Source organism: Artemia sp. Qi Xiang Cuo, chromosome 14, assembly GCF_049724085.1.
Source record: "Artemia sp. Qi Xiang Cuo chromosome 14, ASM4972408v1, whole genome shotgun sequence".
Taxonomy (NCBI): Eukaryota; Metazoa; Arthropoda; class Branchiopoda; order Anostraca; family Artemiidae; genus Artemia; species Artemia sp. Qi Xiang Cuo.
In genome coordinates, this window is record NC_142807.1 from 32,568,315 (window position 1) to 32,584,961 (window position 16,647).

General features: G+C 35.3%; 2 protein-coding genes across 3 annotated transcripts in view; one reads left to right on the forward strand and one right to left on the reverse strand.

Annotated features, from left to right (window-relative positions):
• Rcd5 (microspherule protein Rcd5) overlaps nt 1-14,374 on the forward strand; it is an 82,163-nt gene extending 67,789 nt beyond the window's left edge. For both annotated transcript variants that reach the window (XM_089099781.1, XM_089099782.1), the window contains 3 exons: nt 582-728; nt 9,507-9,732; nt 14,022-14,374. In XM_089099781.1, the coding sequence (XP_088955907.1) occupies nt 582-728; nt 9,507-9,732; nt 14,022-14,153 (505 nt within the window). In that variant the 3' untranslated portion in view covers nt 14,154-14,374. The remainder of the gene's footprint in view (nt 1-581; nt 729-9,506; nt 9,733-14,021) is intronic.
• Nucleotides 14,375-14,760: 386 nt separating this feature from the next.
• The window catches only part of LOC148944380 (uncharacterized), a 104,425-nt gene continuing 102,538 nt past the window's right edge, over nt 14,761-16,647 (reverse strand). Inside the window, exon 7 of the mRNA XM_089100304.1 lies at nt 14,761-14,901. Coding sequence (XP_088956430.1) covers nt 14,805-14,901 — 97 coding nt within the window. The 3' untranslated portion in view covers nt 14,761-14,804. The remainder of the gene's footprint in view (nt 14,902-16,647) is intronic.

Below are 16,647 nucleotides of genomic sequence, written 5' to 3' on the forward strand. Positions count from 1 at the left end.
AAAAAATTCTATTTGTAGTTGGTTCAGATATGGTGATTATTATTTCGACTAATTTTGATAGTAAAATATTATACTGAAAACAAATTTACAGGAATTTTGAAAAAGAGCCTTAAACTCCTCGGAAATGGCGTTGGATCAAAACAAAAGTAAACCATTGAAAATTGCCATTGTCGTAAACCCTGTTTACGATGCTTGCACTCCCTCTCCCCTTGCACATATTGAAAAACTAGGAAGATCGCTTTTTTTGTTTGAGTAGCACTGATTTGTCCTTTTATTTTCACCGCTAGCGGGGAGTTGGAACATCATAGAGAGCTCTTTAAGGACTCGTTTGAATGCTAGTTTTTGTGTCTAATCGCTTTTTATAAATTCGAATTGATAGCGCTATCGAAAAGTGCTATATGACAACCAAAAATTAAAATTTGTAAAAAAAAAAAAAAAAGATTATAATAGAGAGATAAAAAGAGAGCTTTTTTGTTAAATATGGTAACATTTACATCCATTTTTTTTAAGTAGTCTATAGAAAAAAAAATCCAGCTTTTTATTTAGTCAGAATAGTCATATAAACAATTTTTGTATTCTAGAATGTCAAAGCGGTCGATTCGTCGTCTTGAAAGTGAAGTGAAGAGTTTACAGAACGTTGCAGAAAGTCTCCTTGGTACGGAATTCCAAGAATTTGATTCACAAACACTTTCGATGCTTAAAGGAAAAGTAATCAATTATCATGTCAAGTAAGTAAAACTACGGAATTGTTTCCAAAGACGCTGTTAATCGATTAGTTTAATAACTGTAACAGTAATTGCTATTAATATTAAGAAAGAAAGAGTAGCAATAAAAAGTATTTCAGAATCGTAAAATCGTGAAATATTCCTATTTTGTATTCCCGGAGATAATATCGTCAATAAAGTCTATTCGATAAGATTTTTTATTAATTTTTTTTCCATTGACCTGTGAATCAAGTTGAAATTGCAGCTAAACGCAGAATATAATGTATGAGTACGCAAGTTACGAAAAGTTAGACTTAGATATCGAAGCTGAATTGTGTGTTGGGGAAAAGGATCTATAGATGTTCAACTACTCGTTATTTTCGTAGAATTGAAAAGCATTGTTTTGTGAGTCTTTGTTTTAAAATTCCAGACTTAGCGCCTGCTAAGTGTAAAAACTGCATAACAGCATTGAACATTTTTTGAATTAAAAATTGAGCTCCTTGCTTTTCCCAGTTTTGTAAGAAATATATGGTTGTTTAACATTCCACTTAACCAATTTAAAGAATCGCACTTTATTTTTAGTGTACTTCATACTTTAAGTTTTGAGCTACGAATCAAAAGCTATAAACCTGAGAAAACATACCTGATTTTTCCTGATTGAGAAAACTTAAAGAAAACTTTCCTGATTGCAAGGTATCTTGATGAAAACCGCACCATTAGATTCATCATATAACCGACCCTGAATTAGAGGATTCAAGCTCCTGTATACAAAAATGTGGCTTTGTCATATTTTTTTCACTAGGGGTGATTGTATTGAACCAATTGCCCAAGAATGTCGAGGGCTCATTTAAACGGAAATTAAAAGTTCTAGCGCCCTTTATAAGTGACCAAAAAGATTTTTTCACGGGAAAGGGAAGTTTTCCAATAAATTTTGTTCAACATGTAAATGGTTTGCCAGAATTTGGATTCTTATAGAGAAAAATAAAATGATTTAAAATATCCTTAAACTTATCAGTTAAAAAAAACTATCAGTTGAAAATGAACAAAAAGTAATTTCTTCATAATTCATGTTCATTTTCGGTTTTATTTATTTATTGATGTTGTTTTATGGTTGTTTTACGCTAAAAAAATTTTTTGACTGTATTAACGCTAATCATTGGTTTAATGTAGCTCTTTACTTTTGTTTGGAATACTTCTTTTGTGAAAAAGCTTTTTAAAAATTAATTTCTGTTTGTTTTCAATCGACATATTTTTTTAATTAGTTAAGAAAAGGATATTTTAAATGTTCTTGGCTTTCAAACAGTTCGTGGTAACAAATTAAGTAAGGAGTGATGTGGCTCAATAGTAACCAAAACTCTAAAAAACGGAATTTTTATACCAATACATATATAAAAAAATCGGTTTCTTATGATGATTCCATATATATATATATATATATATATATATATATATATATATATATATATATATATATATATATATATATATATATATATATATATATATATATATATATATATATATATATATATATATATATATATATATATATATATATATATATTTCATTAAGTTTAGTTTTACCCATCAGAGGCCAGAGAAAACTTGCCTGAATTTTGAAAAAGGGGGGAAACACCCCTAAGAGTAAAAAAATCTTAATGAAAATCACACCATCAGATTCAGCTTATCAGAGAACTACTGTTAAAGGCTTGAAGCTCCTATCTGCAGAAATGTGGAATTTTGGGTTTTTTGCCAGTAGAAAGATCATAGATTTTTTTTTTTTTTTTTTTTTTTTAGAGGTGTTCGTGTCGACGCAGTGGACCTAGATCATTGGGAGAGGGATTATTCTAATGGAAATTAAAAGTTCTAGTGCCTTTTTTAGGTGACCAAAAATGGGTGGGCAACTAAGTCACTTTTTCCCCAAAATTGTCCGATCAAAAATTTAAGATATCTATTTTGTTCAGCATAGTTCAAAGGCCCAATAACAATGTATTTGGAGATAGGATGAACCCCCCCCCCCCCCCGCAGTCCCCTATTCAATTTTCCGCATGGAAATGTTAAGGGTAATTGTCCGGGGTAAATTTTCACCGGGATTGGATTGTCTAGAGGATATTTCCGTGAAGGTGGAGCCAGATTTCCTGGTGTTATTTAAGGAACGATTAGAAATTAAACAAAAGAACAAGTTTTTTCAACTGAAAGTAAGGAGTAACATTAAAACTTAGCTCTTTACGCTAAAGTTTCAATTTTGTCCCAATTCTCTAAAAACGACACCTGAGAAACAAGGGTCGTTTAATTAGAGCTATATGAAACTTTTTTTAAAATATCGAAACATTTTAGCGTGAAGAGTGAGGTGTTGAGGGGGGGGGGGAGGAGGCAACCTCCCTCACATAAGTAATAATTTCTGTTCGTTTTAAGTTTTAATGCTGCTTCTTACTTTCAGTTGAAAACTTGTTTTTTATTTAATGTATCAGTGAAAATTAAGATTTTGACTAACTATTTGCATGTTGGTCGTAATTCTGTAAAAATTTTTAACGATAATCGTGCTATAATCCTTTGGATTGATCGGTACGGGGAAAAATATTCAAATATGCCGGTTGAATACCTGCATGATCTTCGGGGTTCTATAGGATTGACAGAATTCTAACCTCTATAATGTTACAACCTTGATTATAGACAAATGCTAAGCAAGTATCCCCTTCCTTGTGTTCTGAAAGTTTCAACTTAATTCCCTTAACCTTTCCTGAGATATTGCAGATAAACCCTTTCAACAATCTTGGATGCACATAGTATATTTTGATTTAGTTGAATATGCCGCTTAACATGCCTTGACAATTTTAACCTAATAAGATTAGCCGTTCCTGAGATATCGCAGATATGCACCTATGAACAAAACTGGATGTAGTTATTGTCTTTTGATTTAGTTTAACATTCTCAAAAATTACTCTGAATGTCCAGCGTGATACTTAGATTTTTTTCTGGAATATTGCAAAGACACACTTTCAATAATATGGTTACATTTACTATTTTTCTATTTATTTTTATATCCCCCCAATTTTCCCCGAAAGTTTCAACTTAATACCCTTTATCATTCCTGACATATTGCATCTATGCCATTTTGATAACGTGGATGCACTTAAAGTCTTTTGATTAGTTTGTTTCAATAGTAGTTGTTATAGTGGTAGTTGTAGCAGTAGTAGTAGTGGTATTGCTGATAGTAGCAGCTGCAGTAGTAGTAGTAGTAGTTGCTGTTGTAGCAGTAGTAGCAGTCGCGTGTTTTCGCACCACCAGTTCCAAGTAGTCGCCGTCTAAGTTATAATTAGTTCAAGTCATTGTCGGAATGTTTTTGGAGTCACAAGTAGTCACAAACGCAAGCAATCACAATCATAAATAGTCGCAATATTAGTATTAGTAGCAGTAGCATAAATATTAGTTGCAGTAGTAATAGAAGTAGTAGCTTTAGAAGCCCTGAAATGTTAAATTTCATACCCTCAGCCGCTCCCGTGATATTGCTGATACGCCCTTTTGACAATCTGTGTGCATGTAGTATGTTTTAATTGTGTCTAATATACACCCCAACATCCCCTGAAAGTATCACCTTAATGCTCTTAGCCGTTCCAAATATATCAATATATCAACATCCCCTGAAAGCTTTTACTTGGTACCTTTATCCGTTCCTAAGATATCGAAAAGATTCCCTTGTGAGAAACTTGGGTGCACATTGCGTATTTTGATTTAGTTCAAAATTTCTAAGAATATCCTCTGAAAGTTTTCACTGAACTTTTCACCTTCATAGCCTTAGTAGTAGTATTAGTTACAGTAGTATTAGTAGGAGTAGTAGCCGTAGTAGTAGTAGTAATAATAACAGTAGTACCAGTAGTATTAGTTGCAACAGTAGTATACACATATTACTTTTTGGTCAGTTGAACATCCCCCGTCATGTCCTGAAAGTGTCAACTTAATACTCTAAACCGTTCCTAAGATATTTCTGATACGCCCTCTTGACAATATGTATGAACATAGTGTGTTTTGGTTTAGCATAACTTCTTCCTCTACACTGCCTGAAATTTTCATCTTAATATCCTTAGCCTTAGTAGTATTTGCAACAGAAGTAGTAGTTTCAGTAGCAGTAGTAGCAGTGGCTGCAGTAGCAATAGCAGTAGTTGTAGTAGTTGTAGTAGTAACGTGCACTCATCATTCCTTGAAAGTTCCAACTTAATACTCTAAGCTATTCCTGAGATACGCCCTTTTGACAACCTGCATGCATATAGCATGTGTTTAATTAGTTCAACACTGCTCTCAACATTCCCTGAAAGCTTTACCTAAATGCCTTTGCTTTTTGGACACCATGGGTCAAATATATCCCCCTTTTCCGATAACAAATACTTTATGTAAACAGTGGGTGAATTGCATTACTTACAGCTCTTGACCCAAGGGCTATGGGGAGGTTTTGACATCTCCAGAGACATAGTCTTTTAACTATGCTTAACAAATTGGCTTTCAAAAAATCTTGATCGGTTGTATTTGGGGGAAAAGAGGTGTCGGAGGGAGAACGGTTGCCCTCTAGTTACTTTTGACACTTAAAAACCGCACTAGAACTTAATAACTTAATAAATTAATAACTCGAGTTCTCTGTGCGTGTTTTTTTAGTCTTAAATAATGGAAGAACTATACAATATTACAGTTGTGTAGGGGGGAGGGTAGTTTTATGCAGACCCCTTTCTATACTGAGTAATAGTTGCTCTCTTTGAGCTTTAACCACTCATGAGTTATAACTTAATGAAAACTGTTATTACTGTTTTTTTTATATAAGTAAAATATAAAAAGTTGTCATTTCTGCACTAAAACGTATGTACAGTCAACAATCTGGCTTTTTCTGGCTCGTTGTGTTTCTGGCTCACTTCGCAGGGCCTTTGGCTTATGCCAATGACAGTCCTTAGGCCCCGATATATTAAATAAGTGCGGTTGACTTATTGGGGTGAATTATTGTAATGTAGCTTTATATTCAGGACTGAGAACTGTTGTTTAAGCTTGTTATTTAGTTTAATTGTTGTAAATATCAAATGAAACTGTTCATAGTTTGATATAATGAGCATTATGGTTGCTTCGATATTATCGTATTATTGTGGAATCCTTTTCCTAGATAATTTCTCTATTGTTTTCTGCCTCCTCATTGTAGCATAATATTTGTAGGCATCATGCCTAAGGCATGGTTATATAATGAGTCGGAGGTAATAGGCATGAATTCCTCGTGAAATTCCTTGTTGGTAAAAGAGCATCGCAAACTGTGTAAAACCATGTAGTGACCGAGATGGACCCAGGATTGCTCAAAGCCTTGTTTCATACTGGAGGTCCCAGGGACTTCTTGCTGTCCGGGTTCTAAGCCAGCTTAAGCACTTCGTGTCGACTTCAGAAGATGTATTAGTCTCTGTCTTGTTTGGGACCAATTGCTTTTCCTGAGGCCATGATATTTTGAATAATTTAAATAATATAAAATTGCAACTTGGAATGTTACAATGTTAAAAACAACGGTCGTATTGAAAATTTGACTGACGAATTCAGACGTTTTGGATTGGTCTTATTATGAGTTGCGGACAGGAAGCTCCTAATATCCCAGGGACGAATCTCATTATCTCATATCTCAGGGACAGGAAAGACGAAAACAAGTTGATATAGAACTTATTTACTCAGGCAGGAAGGATGGGGTGCATTGGCATAGAGTAGGGCTCATGATGAATATGGAAGCTGCTAAGTCTTGCATCGGTTGGGAAAGTTTTAATAACAGATGGATGGTTACTCTTTTTACGACTAGAAAGTGCAAGGTACGAGTCAAAGTAGTATTTGCCCCTTTAGAACCGACTGATGGAGATAATAGTGACTCAGATAAATATTATTTACAGCTACAGGAACAAATAGATAGCATCCCAAGAAGATGATATTTTTATTAGGGGTCTAGAATGCCCAGGATGTTAGAAATAGAGATAGATGGTATCCTAGCCTTGGTAAATTGGGTACAGGAAATAAAAAATATTAACGGTTACAGACTGCTATTTGAAGGTTTAACAACATACTTATAACCAATACAGCATTTGGTCATAAAATGGCCCATAGATAAAAATAATAAAAAGGATAAAAATAAAAATAAAGGATAAAAAATAATAAGGCCCTACAAGGCCGTACCCAGGATTTTTTTTTCGGAGGGTGTTTTAATAAAAAAAAAAATTGTGGAGGGTATTTTACACAAAAAAAACTAAAAAAACGCATACAATATTTGTTTATGTCCATTTTTGTTATGTTTTTACGAGTCAGACAAACATTTCGGCGGGGGGGGGGGGTTTAAACCCCCCTAACCCCCCCCCCCCCCCCTCTGGATACGGCAAAATGAGTTTTTGAAATATAGTGGTTCTGAAGTTAGAGATAAATTAGTGAAGATTATGAATATTTTTTTTATCTTGAGAAAATAACTAACGATTTTAGGAAAACTATAATTAAACCCTCCGTAAGATATGTGATAAAGGCGATTGTGGTAATTATAAAGGCATTAGCTTGGTTTATCTGGGAAGTAAATTATTCATTATGATGATACTCTTTAAACTTGGAGAGGCTGAGGATAAAGTTTTAAGAGAAGAATAGTGTGGTTTTAGGAAGGAGAGTGGAGGTGTCGACCGAATTTTCACTCTTAAATTAAGTGCCTGAGTCATCAGACCTCTTTGCTCCGCAGTTTTATAGATCAGGAACGAGTGTTTCATTCAGTCGATCGAAAAGCTCTACCGCAGGCCCTATCCTTGTATGGTATATCAGATAAATACATTAGAAGGATTAGTACTATGAATCTAAATAATATTACTCTCGTTAAGGTTGGAAATGAGGTTATTTACTTGTTTCATCTTGAATCAGGAGTTAAGTAGGGTTCCGTTTTATCCGTGTTTATATGCATCTTTGTGATGGACTTTGTCCTAGGGAACACGGCAAAGGCCATGGGAGAGTATGGACTCAAATGGGAAAGTAAAACTCACCCAGACTTAGATTATACTGACGATTTGATCATCCTAAAGAAAATATTTGCAAAATGAACGATTTTCTGAGGTTTTGAGAGTTCAGGGTGCAACAGGTTTGAAAATTAATGTTAAAAAGATCAAGATTCTTAGACTGGGAATAAGTTAAGGTCAAAAGGCGACGTTTGGGACCTAAACGTTTTGTTTAGGAAAATAAGTCTGCGACCAAGATTGGGATATTAGAAGCTAAAGTGATGGCAGTGGTTAAGAATGATTCTGAAACGCTGGTGCTCCGAAAGAGGGAGGAAGAATTATTAGATATTTTCCAGACATTATTTTGGGCACCCGTCTGACCGTATTCCAAAAAGTAAGCTGTACGAAAAATATGGGAGGGCACTCCTGTATGTAAGCTCTACGAAATAATGAAAGAAAGGTTGAAATGGCTTGGGTACGTTGTGTGGATGAAGGATGACTGATCCCCATAATTAGTCCTTTTCGGCGTACCTTCTAGGGCAAAACGGAAAGTAGGTCGTCCCCGAATTGGTTGGGAGTAGGTCGTAAGGAAGGATCTAAAGGTAATTGGAAGTTCTTGTGAGGGTGTAAATAAGGAGGCTTTGGATAGATTAGGATGCAGGAGGAGCGTGCGTAGCTGTGTTCCCCTGGGGCGGCTTAGTGCAGCAGTGAGTTGTTGTTAGTAGTAGTAGTAGTAGTATATTCTTACTGTGAATATGGTAATTTCTTGCGATATTCGGTACTCTTACCGCACTCAGGCAATAAATTGGGCTTTCCGCTCTTGAGAAAGGTCACTCAATTGGCGAGAGTCGAAGTTCACTCCGAGTGTTCGAAATTCAAACTGTGAATCACAAATTATGACTTTCAACTCACTCTATCAGTAGCTTAGGTTTGCAGAGCTATGAATAGCCAAGTTTTAATATTCAATGGCTCAACATGCGATTTGCTTCGCTTTTTACTTTGTATAAACTTAAGTCCACAGCCTAATAATACTTAAGTCTGTTTTGCTGCCTTACAAATCCCCTAAGATAATCTGCTCTAATCAGAATGTCGGAAAAGAGAAGCACGTCAATTAAGCTTGTTATGCTGCTTGTTATCTCGGCTCTTATTCCCTTGTATCGAATAGGATTCTAATTTCCGTGAAGATATCTTCCCAAATTGAGAAGTTTTATGTTAGTGCTAGAGATGGAATAATTATATTTTCATGGTGAAATTCGAGCTTTGATCGATTTCTATGGTTGAGAAACTTTTTCGTTTCTCGGCTGGAGAATTTCGAGAACTCGGCTATTTTTTTGCTCCTTCTTTTTCTGTTCGTAGATAGACCTCATGCTGGAAGAACTTAAACCAAGTTTAGAAACTTTTGCGCTATTTAACTCGGACTTATTGACATGCCTTGCAATTATTCCTTTCCTCAAGCCGAACCAGAATTCTGTAGTTAAATTTGAGGGAGAATTTATTTTATCTATTGGAAACTTTGCATATGTTGCTTTTATTCTTAATCTAATTAAACTTTATCTTTGCTCAGTGTTTTTACATTTTTGTTAGCACTCTAGCCGCTTATTTTAGTTACTCACAGATTTTAGTTGGGACAAACTGAATTAAATGCCAATTTGTCTTATCCTACACGAAACAAGCCGCCACTATATGACTGTAAGAAGGATAGGAATTGTTTATTCTGCTCAATTGATTCTGACTTTCATTCTCCAGTTGGGATTTATCTATCGTATGAGATGCCTGTATTCTTATTTGTTTTCCTTCAAAGTCCGTTTTTCTGACAAGCTAATATATCAAAATTTAGGTCAAAGGAAGTCACTATCGGACGGAATACGCCCAACAGTGCAGTGGACATTGACTTATCTCGTGAAGGTCCGGCGTGGAAAATATCCCGAAGGCAAGGAGTAATCAGGCTGACGTCCCTTGGAAAATTCATTCTGGTAAATGAGGGGAAACGGCCGATGTATGTTGATGGAAAAGTCTTGCTCTCTGGTGCGAAAACGAAGCTTGTTCATAATTCGGTGATCGAGGTAGGATTTAATGAGTCTATTATTGAGGGAGACAACTCGATCATTCACCTGAAGAGGGATCCTCTCCTCAGTTCTCTTTCGCAAAAAAAGGGCAAAAGAAAAACGGAACAGCGAAAGTCGGCACGAATGAAATTCATATTTTTTCGGAATCTAGGTGGGACAGAGTCGTCATAGCATTAAAATGATGCATGAAATTTGTTCAGGATTGCAATTTTTCTAGTAACAACATGCTAAAAATTAACCTCTGTTTTGGCAGCTTTAGAGGGGGGGGGGGGCTTCACAGTATATTTTTCTGGCTTATCGCAACTTTTGAAGATTTTCTGTTTGGAATTGTAGATGAAAATACTTTACATGACAAAAGGCACGTGTTTCTTTTTTTTCCTTTTTTTCATTAACTATTTAGACATTTTCTAGAAGAGTTAATTTTAACTTAATTTTCTTTTGGTTCAAACCATTATAAAATTGAGTTGGTTAGCATTATGGAATAGATTTCAGTAAGCCCAGTACGATGAACAAGTAGGAGATTCCAATTTGAAAGGGTTTAATTTGTCGCATTTTTTGGAATATAATCTGCCGCTCCTTCACATTTATCCTGTGTTCAAATTCACGGTTTTCTTTTTAGTCTGTTCAATTTTCACGGCTTTTCCTTTGATGACATGAAGAAAGAATGGGTAAGGTACCAATCGGAAAAGCCATCGAGTCACAACTCTTTTATCTACCTGTCGAAGCTTTAACAGCAATAAATGTTTTGGGTTGTTTAATAAGTACGTCAAAGTCGAAGAAGAGATCATCCTCTTAGCCTTTGACGATTAAATATTTTTGAATTTGGTTAATAAGAGGCACAAACTCTAACAAGAATCTACGTAATATTGGAGGAAATTAAATTGATGAAATAGTTTACAAGAATTATAACTATGCTTTGAATAAAGTCTTAAGGAAAGCTAAAACAAACTTGACTGACACTATTCTTATTTTTAGACGGGATATGCAGAACAAGCGTGTTCCTGAGTAGAGTCTGAATTCTTGTTTGTACACAAAGTTAGTACTGATTTAGTTTCTCTTTATAAATGAACTGAACCACCTTAATTCTGCATCTGTTAGTTCTTGTTGAAAATGTTTTAGCAACCCTGATTCGTTTTGTTGTATATGTGACAGTTTTACCATTGCCGTCCCATGTCAGTTTTCAAAGAATTGTCATGTTTGGAAATACAGAAGTGCGAGTCCGATGAAATTTGTAGTAACCCTAACGATGACAATTCGGGAATTGTAGAGGATTTCAATCTTGAGGGATTTGGGTAATAATACCCAAACCTAAAGCTTTACTGTCCAGTAAAGCTTCAGACCTATTAGTATCAGCACGGCACGAGAAAAGTCCGTGAAAAAGGAGGTAAGGTACAAAGAGTTAGATATTCGACATTGACGCCACTCTTATGCGGAGTAAGAATTAGCAGACGCTTTGATAAAGATAAGCCCAGGAGCTTCTGGTTCAAATTATCTCTCCAAAGAAGCTATTGAAAAAGTTTTGTTTCAAATTTCCAGTAAATTTACTGAACCTCGTAATGTGTGTGTTACGGAAGGGTCTTGTCTAATATTTTAAAAGGAATAAAATTGATCAGCTATTTAAGGAAGAAGGTAATAGTGACTTTAGACCAATTTTCTCTTTTACCGGGTTTGACACAATTAACAATAATAATAAAAAATAGCATTTTGGAGAGTTGAGATATTTTCAAAGAATAGTTAGTTTTTCTTCATTATTCAGTTTGACTTGAGGAGAGGTTTTTCCACTGAGATTATATTTATTTTTAACACATGCGTCATTAATGGGTCTTAAATAGTATTAGATAGTAATTCTAATATTTTGAAGGTTTTTTTTATGCTTCAAAGGTATTGGTTTCCTGTGCCTTAAAAATTTTGTACATTAGCAGGTAAATTTTGGAATTCATAGAACTACACTGAAGAATTCTTATCTTGAAGATCATATTATTTTTTGAGTGATTGAGCATTCTGCATCTATGGTTCATGGTGTTGATTTTTATATTCCTCTCATAAAATTTGGATTGTATTTAAAAAGAAGCTACTTAATAGAGCTAATGAATTGCATCTAGCACTTAGGGATAAGATATTAGTGCAAAGATTGTAATTTTTAGAATGATTCACGACTCGAGTTGGTCTCTTTTGTTTTGTGCAGATGGTACTAGTCTTATTGTTAAATCGAGAATTGAACAGAGTTGCTAGATGTAACCGCAGGTGGTTAACTAATTGTTGGTAGGAGGATGAGGGTGAACCACTAAGGCAAGTGATGATAAATCAATTTGATCAATTTTTTCATTATCATCTAATTATTTACTGTGACTTGAAAATATTGATTCTCTCTTTGTATTATTAGTATTATTCTATTTAGTGTATTTCTCCTTTTGATACAGGGGCTCCTATTTTTAATAAGACTTGAAAGTTTCAGTGAGAATAATAGTTGTGTATCTTCGAATTTTACTAGAAATGTAGGGATTTTAGGAACAGTGATGCATTTTTGTTTCTAGTTCAGATTGCGTTTTTTGTCTGACCGGCATATTCACTCTTTCAAAGTTTGGTGCGGGTTTCTTTCGGCATTTGCATTTTGTTCTCATTTAAGCCATTTCCGTGATTTTTGATTTATCCTAAATTTTTGTAAACAAATCTAAATTTGTGATCGCCAATGAAAGCTACTTACTAAACATTAATGTTTTACGGGTGTCGGTGTTTTTTACTTTTTATCGGACCATTTATATAAGCGTTTCATTTGTAGGTTTAAGTCGGTGCATGAGCTGCATTTGCATCATACTAGGAATTCAACTTGAGTAAACCAATCAACCTGGTGGGCAAGACATATTTTTTCTTTTCCACCTTGTGCTTCCACATATTTGGGAATAACACCCAAGCGATTTGATTTCAAAGGTAGATAGGATAACGTTCTGTGGGCTGCTAAATGACATTGTCATCGTAATGTTTTTTTTTTCTTGTGAAAAGTGTTGAATGTCTCTCTAGTGCAGTTACTTAATTTTTTTATTTTGCTTTGGTAAGGGAACCCATATTTTTCAATTGTTGGCGCTGCATATGAGATAGCCATAAGGACAATAGGCCTATTAGATTTTAATTTTGTAATTTTTCTGCTTCCAAATATGGATTTCTCTCTTTCTCTCACTCTCTTGTTTTTCATTTACTCCTGTCCTTACCCTTATCCTTGCGGCTTGTAGTTTAACAGCTAGATATAGGTAGTGGAGAAAAAACCCCTTCACCCCCAAGGAAAACTAAATATTCTTATGGCAGATGTTTTATGCTTGTTGAAGCTTGAACGCTCAATTGAGAATCTGCTGGTTTGCTTAGCAATGGATGTTTACAATTGAAATCTGACAAACTTTTATATATACAACAAGCATTTAACAGAAACCGCAAAATAAGCATATTTTGTTTTGTTTAGTCTATTGACCAACACGAAAATAAAAAGTTGAATATGAGTATAATAATGGAGATGCTTTGGAAGAAGATTATTCGAATCTTCGATCACCGATTTTCGCGTTATTAATAATTTTTGTCTTTCGCTTAAGCTTAAACTTGTTGGGCATCATTTTAGTAGTCAAAGAACAAAGAATGATTGTAAACAGAGTAAAAAAAAGAAGTAAAGCTAAAGAGTATGAATTTGGAGTTTACAGTCCCTACTGGTGGGGCTGATCTCCGTTTCATGACTGTTCAAACAGGAAGTTAAATAGGGGGAAGGGGCAGGTGTCCAGCCATCCTCTGCTTTCGCACACCCTTCTTGTTTATCCTCACCAGATTTTTCCAGGTACCCATTTAGAGCTGGGTTGACTTCGGCTGAGCTTATAGAGTTACACCACCGACCCCCGTTCCAAACCAAATAACCAGGACTTGGACCCCTGTCCACATGGACAAAGGATTTCAAGTTTAGCGTGCTTTTAAACAGACTATCTGATGGAAATGAAATGACTTTTCTTGCCACGATTATTTTAAAACTGTTTGACACATACGGAAGATACGGGAACTGTTCCCAATAAAACACAACTTGTTTTGGTGATTGTGGGGCTGTAAAAAAAAGAAAGAGAAAATACGACTCAGTATTTAAAGCGCTATGCCAGTTTTCGGCTTCAAAATAATAAACATGTCCGGTCTTTTACACAATAATCTGTAAATCTACAGTTTTTTGTCTCTCTAGCTTTGATTTGTCTATTTTGCACGAGCAAAAGTGACGCCAATATAATATTAATCATTATAATGGGACATAATTGTTATTTTTGTAGGTTGCCGGACTGAGTTTTGTTTTTGCTGTAAATCAGGATCTTCTAACATCTCTCCGAAATGAAGCAAAGCAGCTGAGCAACGTCCCCTCTTCCAGTAGCCAACCTTTAGCCTCAACGAGCGCAACTTTGTGAACCAAATCAAATGAATGTAGCTTATGTATATAGCATATGCTATCCCTTTGGCATTCAATAGCAGTATTCGTATAATCAGAAATAAATCTGAAATAAAAAGTTAATGCGCCATTTTTTCCTTTGTTACTATGAACGTATTTAGGTTATGTAACCAGTATAGAATATATGGAAGCTTTCAATACTATGTATTTGAAATAATTTTCCTAAAATTTGACGGATTTGTCGTCAAGAAAATCATATTTATCATGCAGGGGAGAATTTTTACTGTTTTTATTTGATTCAAATTTTATCGGTTGCGTAACCTTTAAGGTGAAACGTCCTTTTCAGGTTGTGCCCGGCTTTTATTTTGAATAAATGAATTTCTTTTTTACGAATGAAGATTTCTAAGCTCAGGACTAGGGACAGTAAAGGCTCTCTCCTCTTTGTACGCGCACGTGCTATTCAGGAATCATACCTGTCCTAGGTTTGTTGCATCTCCTTGGTCCTTAAGTATAGATAGCGTCAACCCAAAATATGGATTGTGAATAGAAAAGAATGGCAAGTAAAGAGGAAATATTTAAAATGGATTGAACAGTATGCTACCCTTGAATGGAAGAGTAAATCTGAAAAAAAACTAATTCGTATATTATCTATTTACAGAAACATAGTAAGTTAAAATTTGGTTGATCTTGAAGGTGGGATTGTAGCACTTCGTATTGCGTGTATTCCGCTATCGTGAACCTCTTGATATCTTGAAAGAGACTCCTCCCTAAAATAGAAAGCGCAATTATGTATTACTTTTAAGAGTAGACCTTATTTTGTAATCTGGTTTAGAAATATACTCTAAGAAGACCTAATGTAATTGGATTCGTTTGAGAATAATGAGCAATATTAATTTTCTAAAGCCACGATTAACAATACCTCCAGAAATCAGGAATGTTATTGAATCATCTCAAATTAGTTACTGTGATGCTTTCAAAGAGTCTAAATTTCTAGTCTAAATAGCTAAAAGTCTAAATAGCTTAAATTTCAAAACAAACTGCATTTACTGCTTCATACGAGTTTGTTTTGATTTAAAACTGCAAGAGTGAAATACCTCAGCATTTTCTGGAGTGTCTTACTACTACTACTACTAACAACTCACAGCAGCAACAAGCCGACTGAGGCCAACACAGCTACGCACGCTCCTCCTCCATCCCAATCTATTCAAAGCCTCCCTATTTACACCCGCCCACGAAGTTCACATTACCTTTAAATCTTTCTTTATGACGTCCTCCCACTCCAGACGGGGACGACCTGCTTTCCGTTTAGCCCTAGATGGTTGGCCGAAAAGAACAATCTTCGGCAATCTGTCATCCTTCATCCGCACAACGTGCCCTAACCACCTCAACCTTTCTTTCATTATAGCCCTAGAGAGCGGTATTGAACCACATTTTTCGTATAGCCTATTGTTTGAAATACGGTCAGTCAGCCGGGTACCCAGAACAATCCTTAAGCAATTTCTCCGGAAAACATCTAGCAAATCTTCATCCGCTTTTCGGAGCGTCCATACTTCAGAGCCATATTTGATCACTGTCATCACTGTAGCTTCTAATATTCTAATCTTGGTTTTCAGACTTATCTTCCTATTCTTCCAGACTTTTTTTTAACTGTGAAAAAACACCCTGAGCCATGGCTATTCTATTTTTAACATCTTCACTGCTCCCACCATCTTTACTAATAATACTACCATGGTAAGTGAAGCTGCCCACCTGATCAATATTTTCATTACCCAACGTCACCTTTTAATCTTCACTTATTCCTAGCCTTAGTGACTTAGTCTTCCTAACATTAATTGTCAAACCAAGTCTAGCACCCTGAACTCGCAAAACCTCTAAAACTTCTTTCATTTTGCTCACACTTTCATCTTGGATGCTTAAATCATCAGTATAATCCAAGTCCAGGAGATTTTTTCCTCCCCATTTGATTCCCCGGTCTTCCATTGCCTTTCCTGTGCTCCTTAAAATAAAGTCCATCAAAATAATCCATCTAAAGAGGGATAGAACACAACCCTGCTTAACTACTGATTTAATACAAAACTAGCTGCTAACCTCATTTCCTACCTTAACCGCAGCAGTGTTATTCTCGTACATAGCACTAATCACTTTAATGTATTTGTGTGGTATACCATACAAGGATAAAACCTTTACTAAAGCTCTTCTATCAACAGAATCGAACGCTTGCTCATAATCTATAAAACTGAGGACCAAAGGTGTTTGAAAACTCAGGCACTTCTCAATTATTAGCCTAAGAGTGAAAATTTGGTCGACACATCCTCTACCTTTTCTAAAACCGCACTGCTCTTCTCTTAAAACTTTGTTTACGGCATCTCTCAGTCTAAAAAGTATCGTATTACTAAGTAATTTGCTACCTACATAGACCAGACTAATGCCTCGATAATTACCACACTCACTTTTATCACCTTTCTTATAAAGTGGCTTAATTAAGGTTTTCCTAAAATCGTAATGTACTTCTC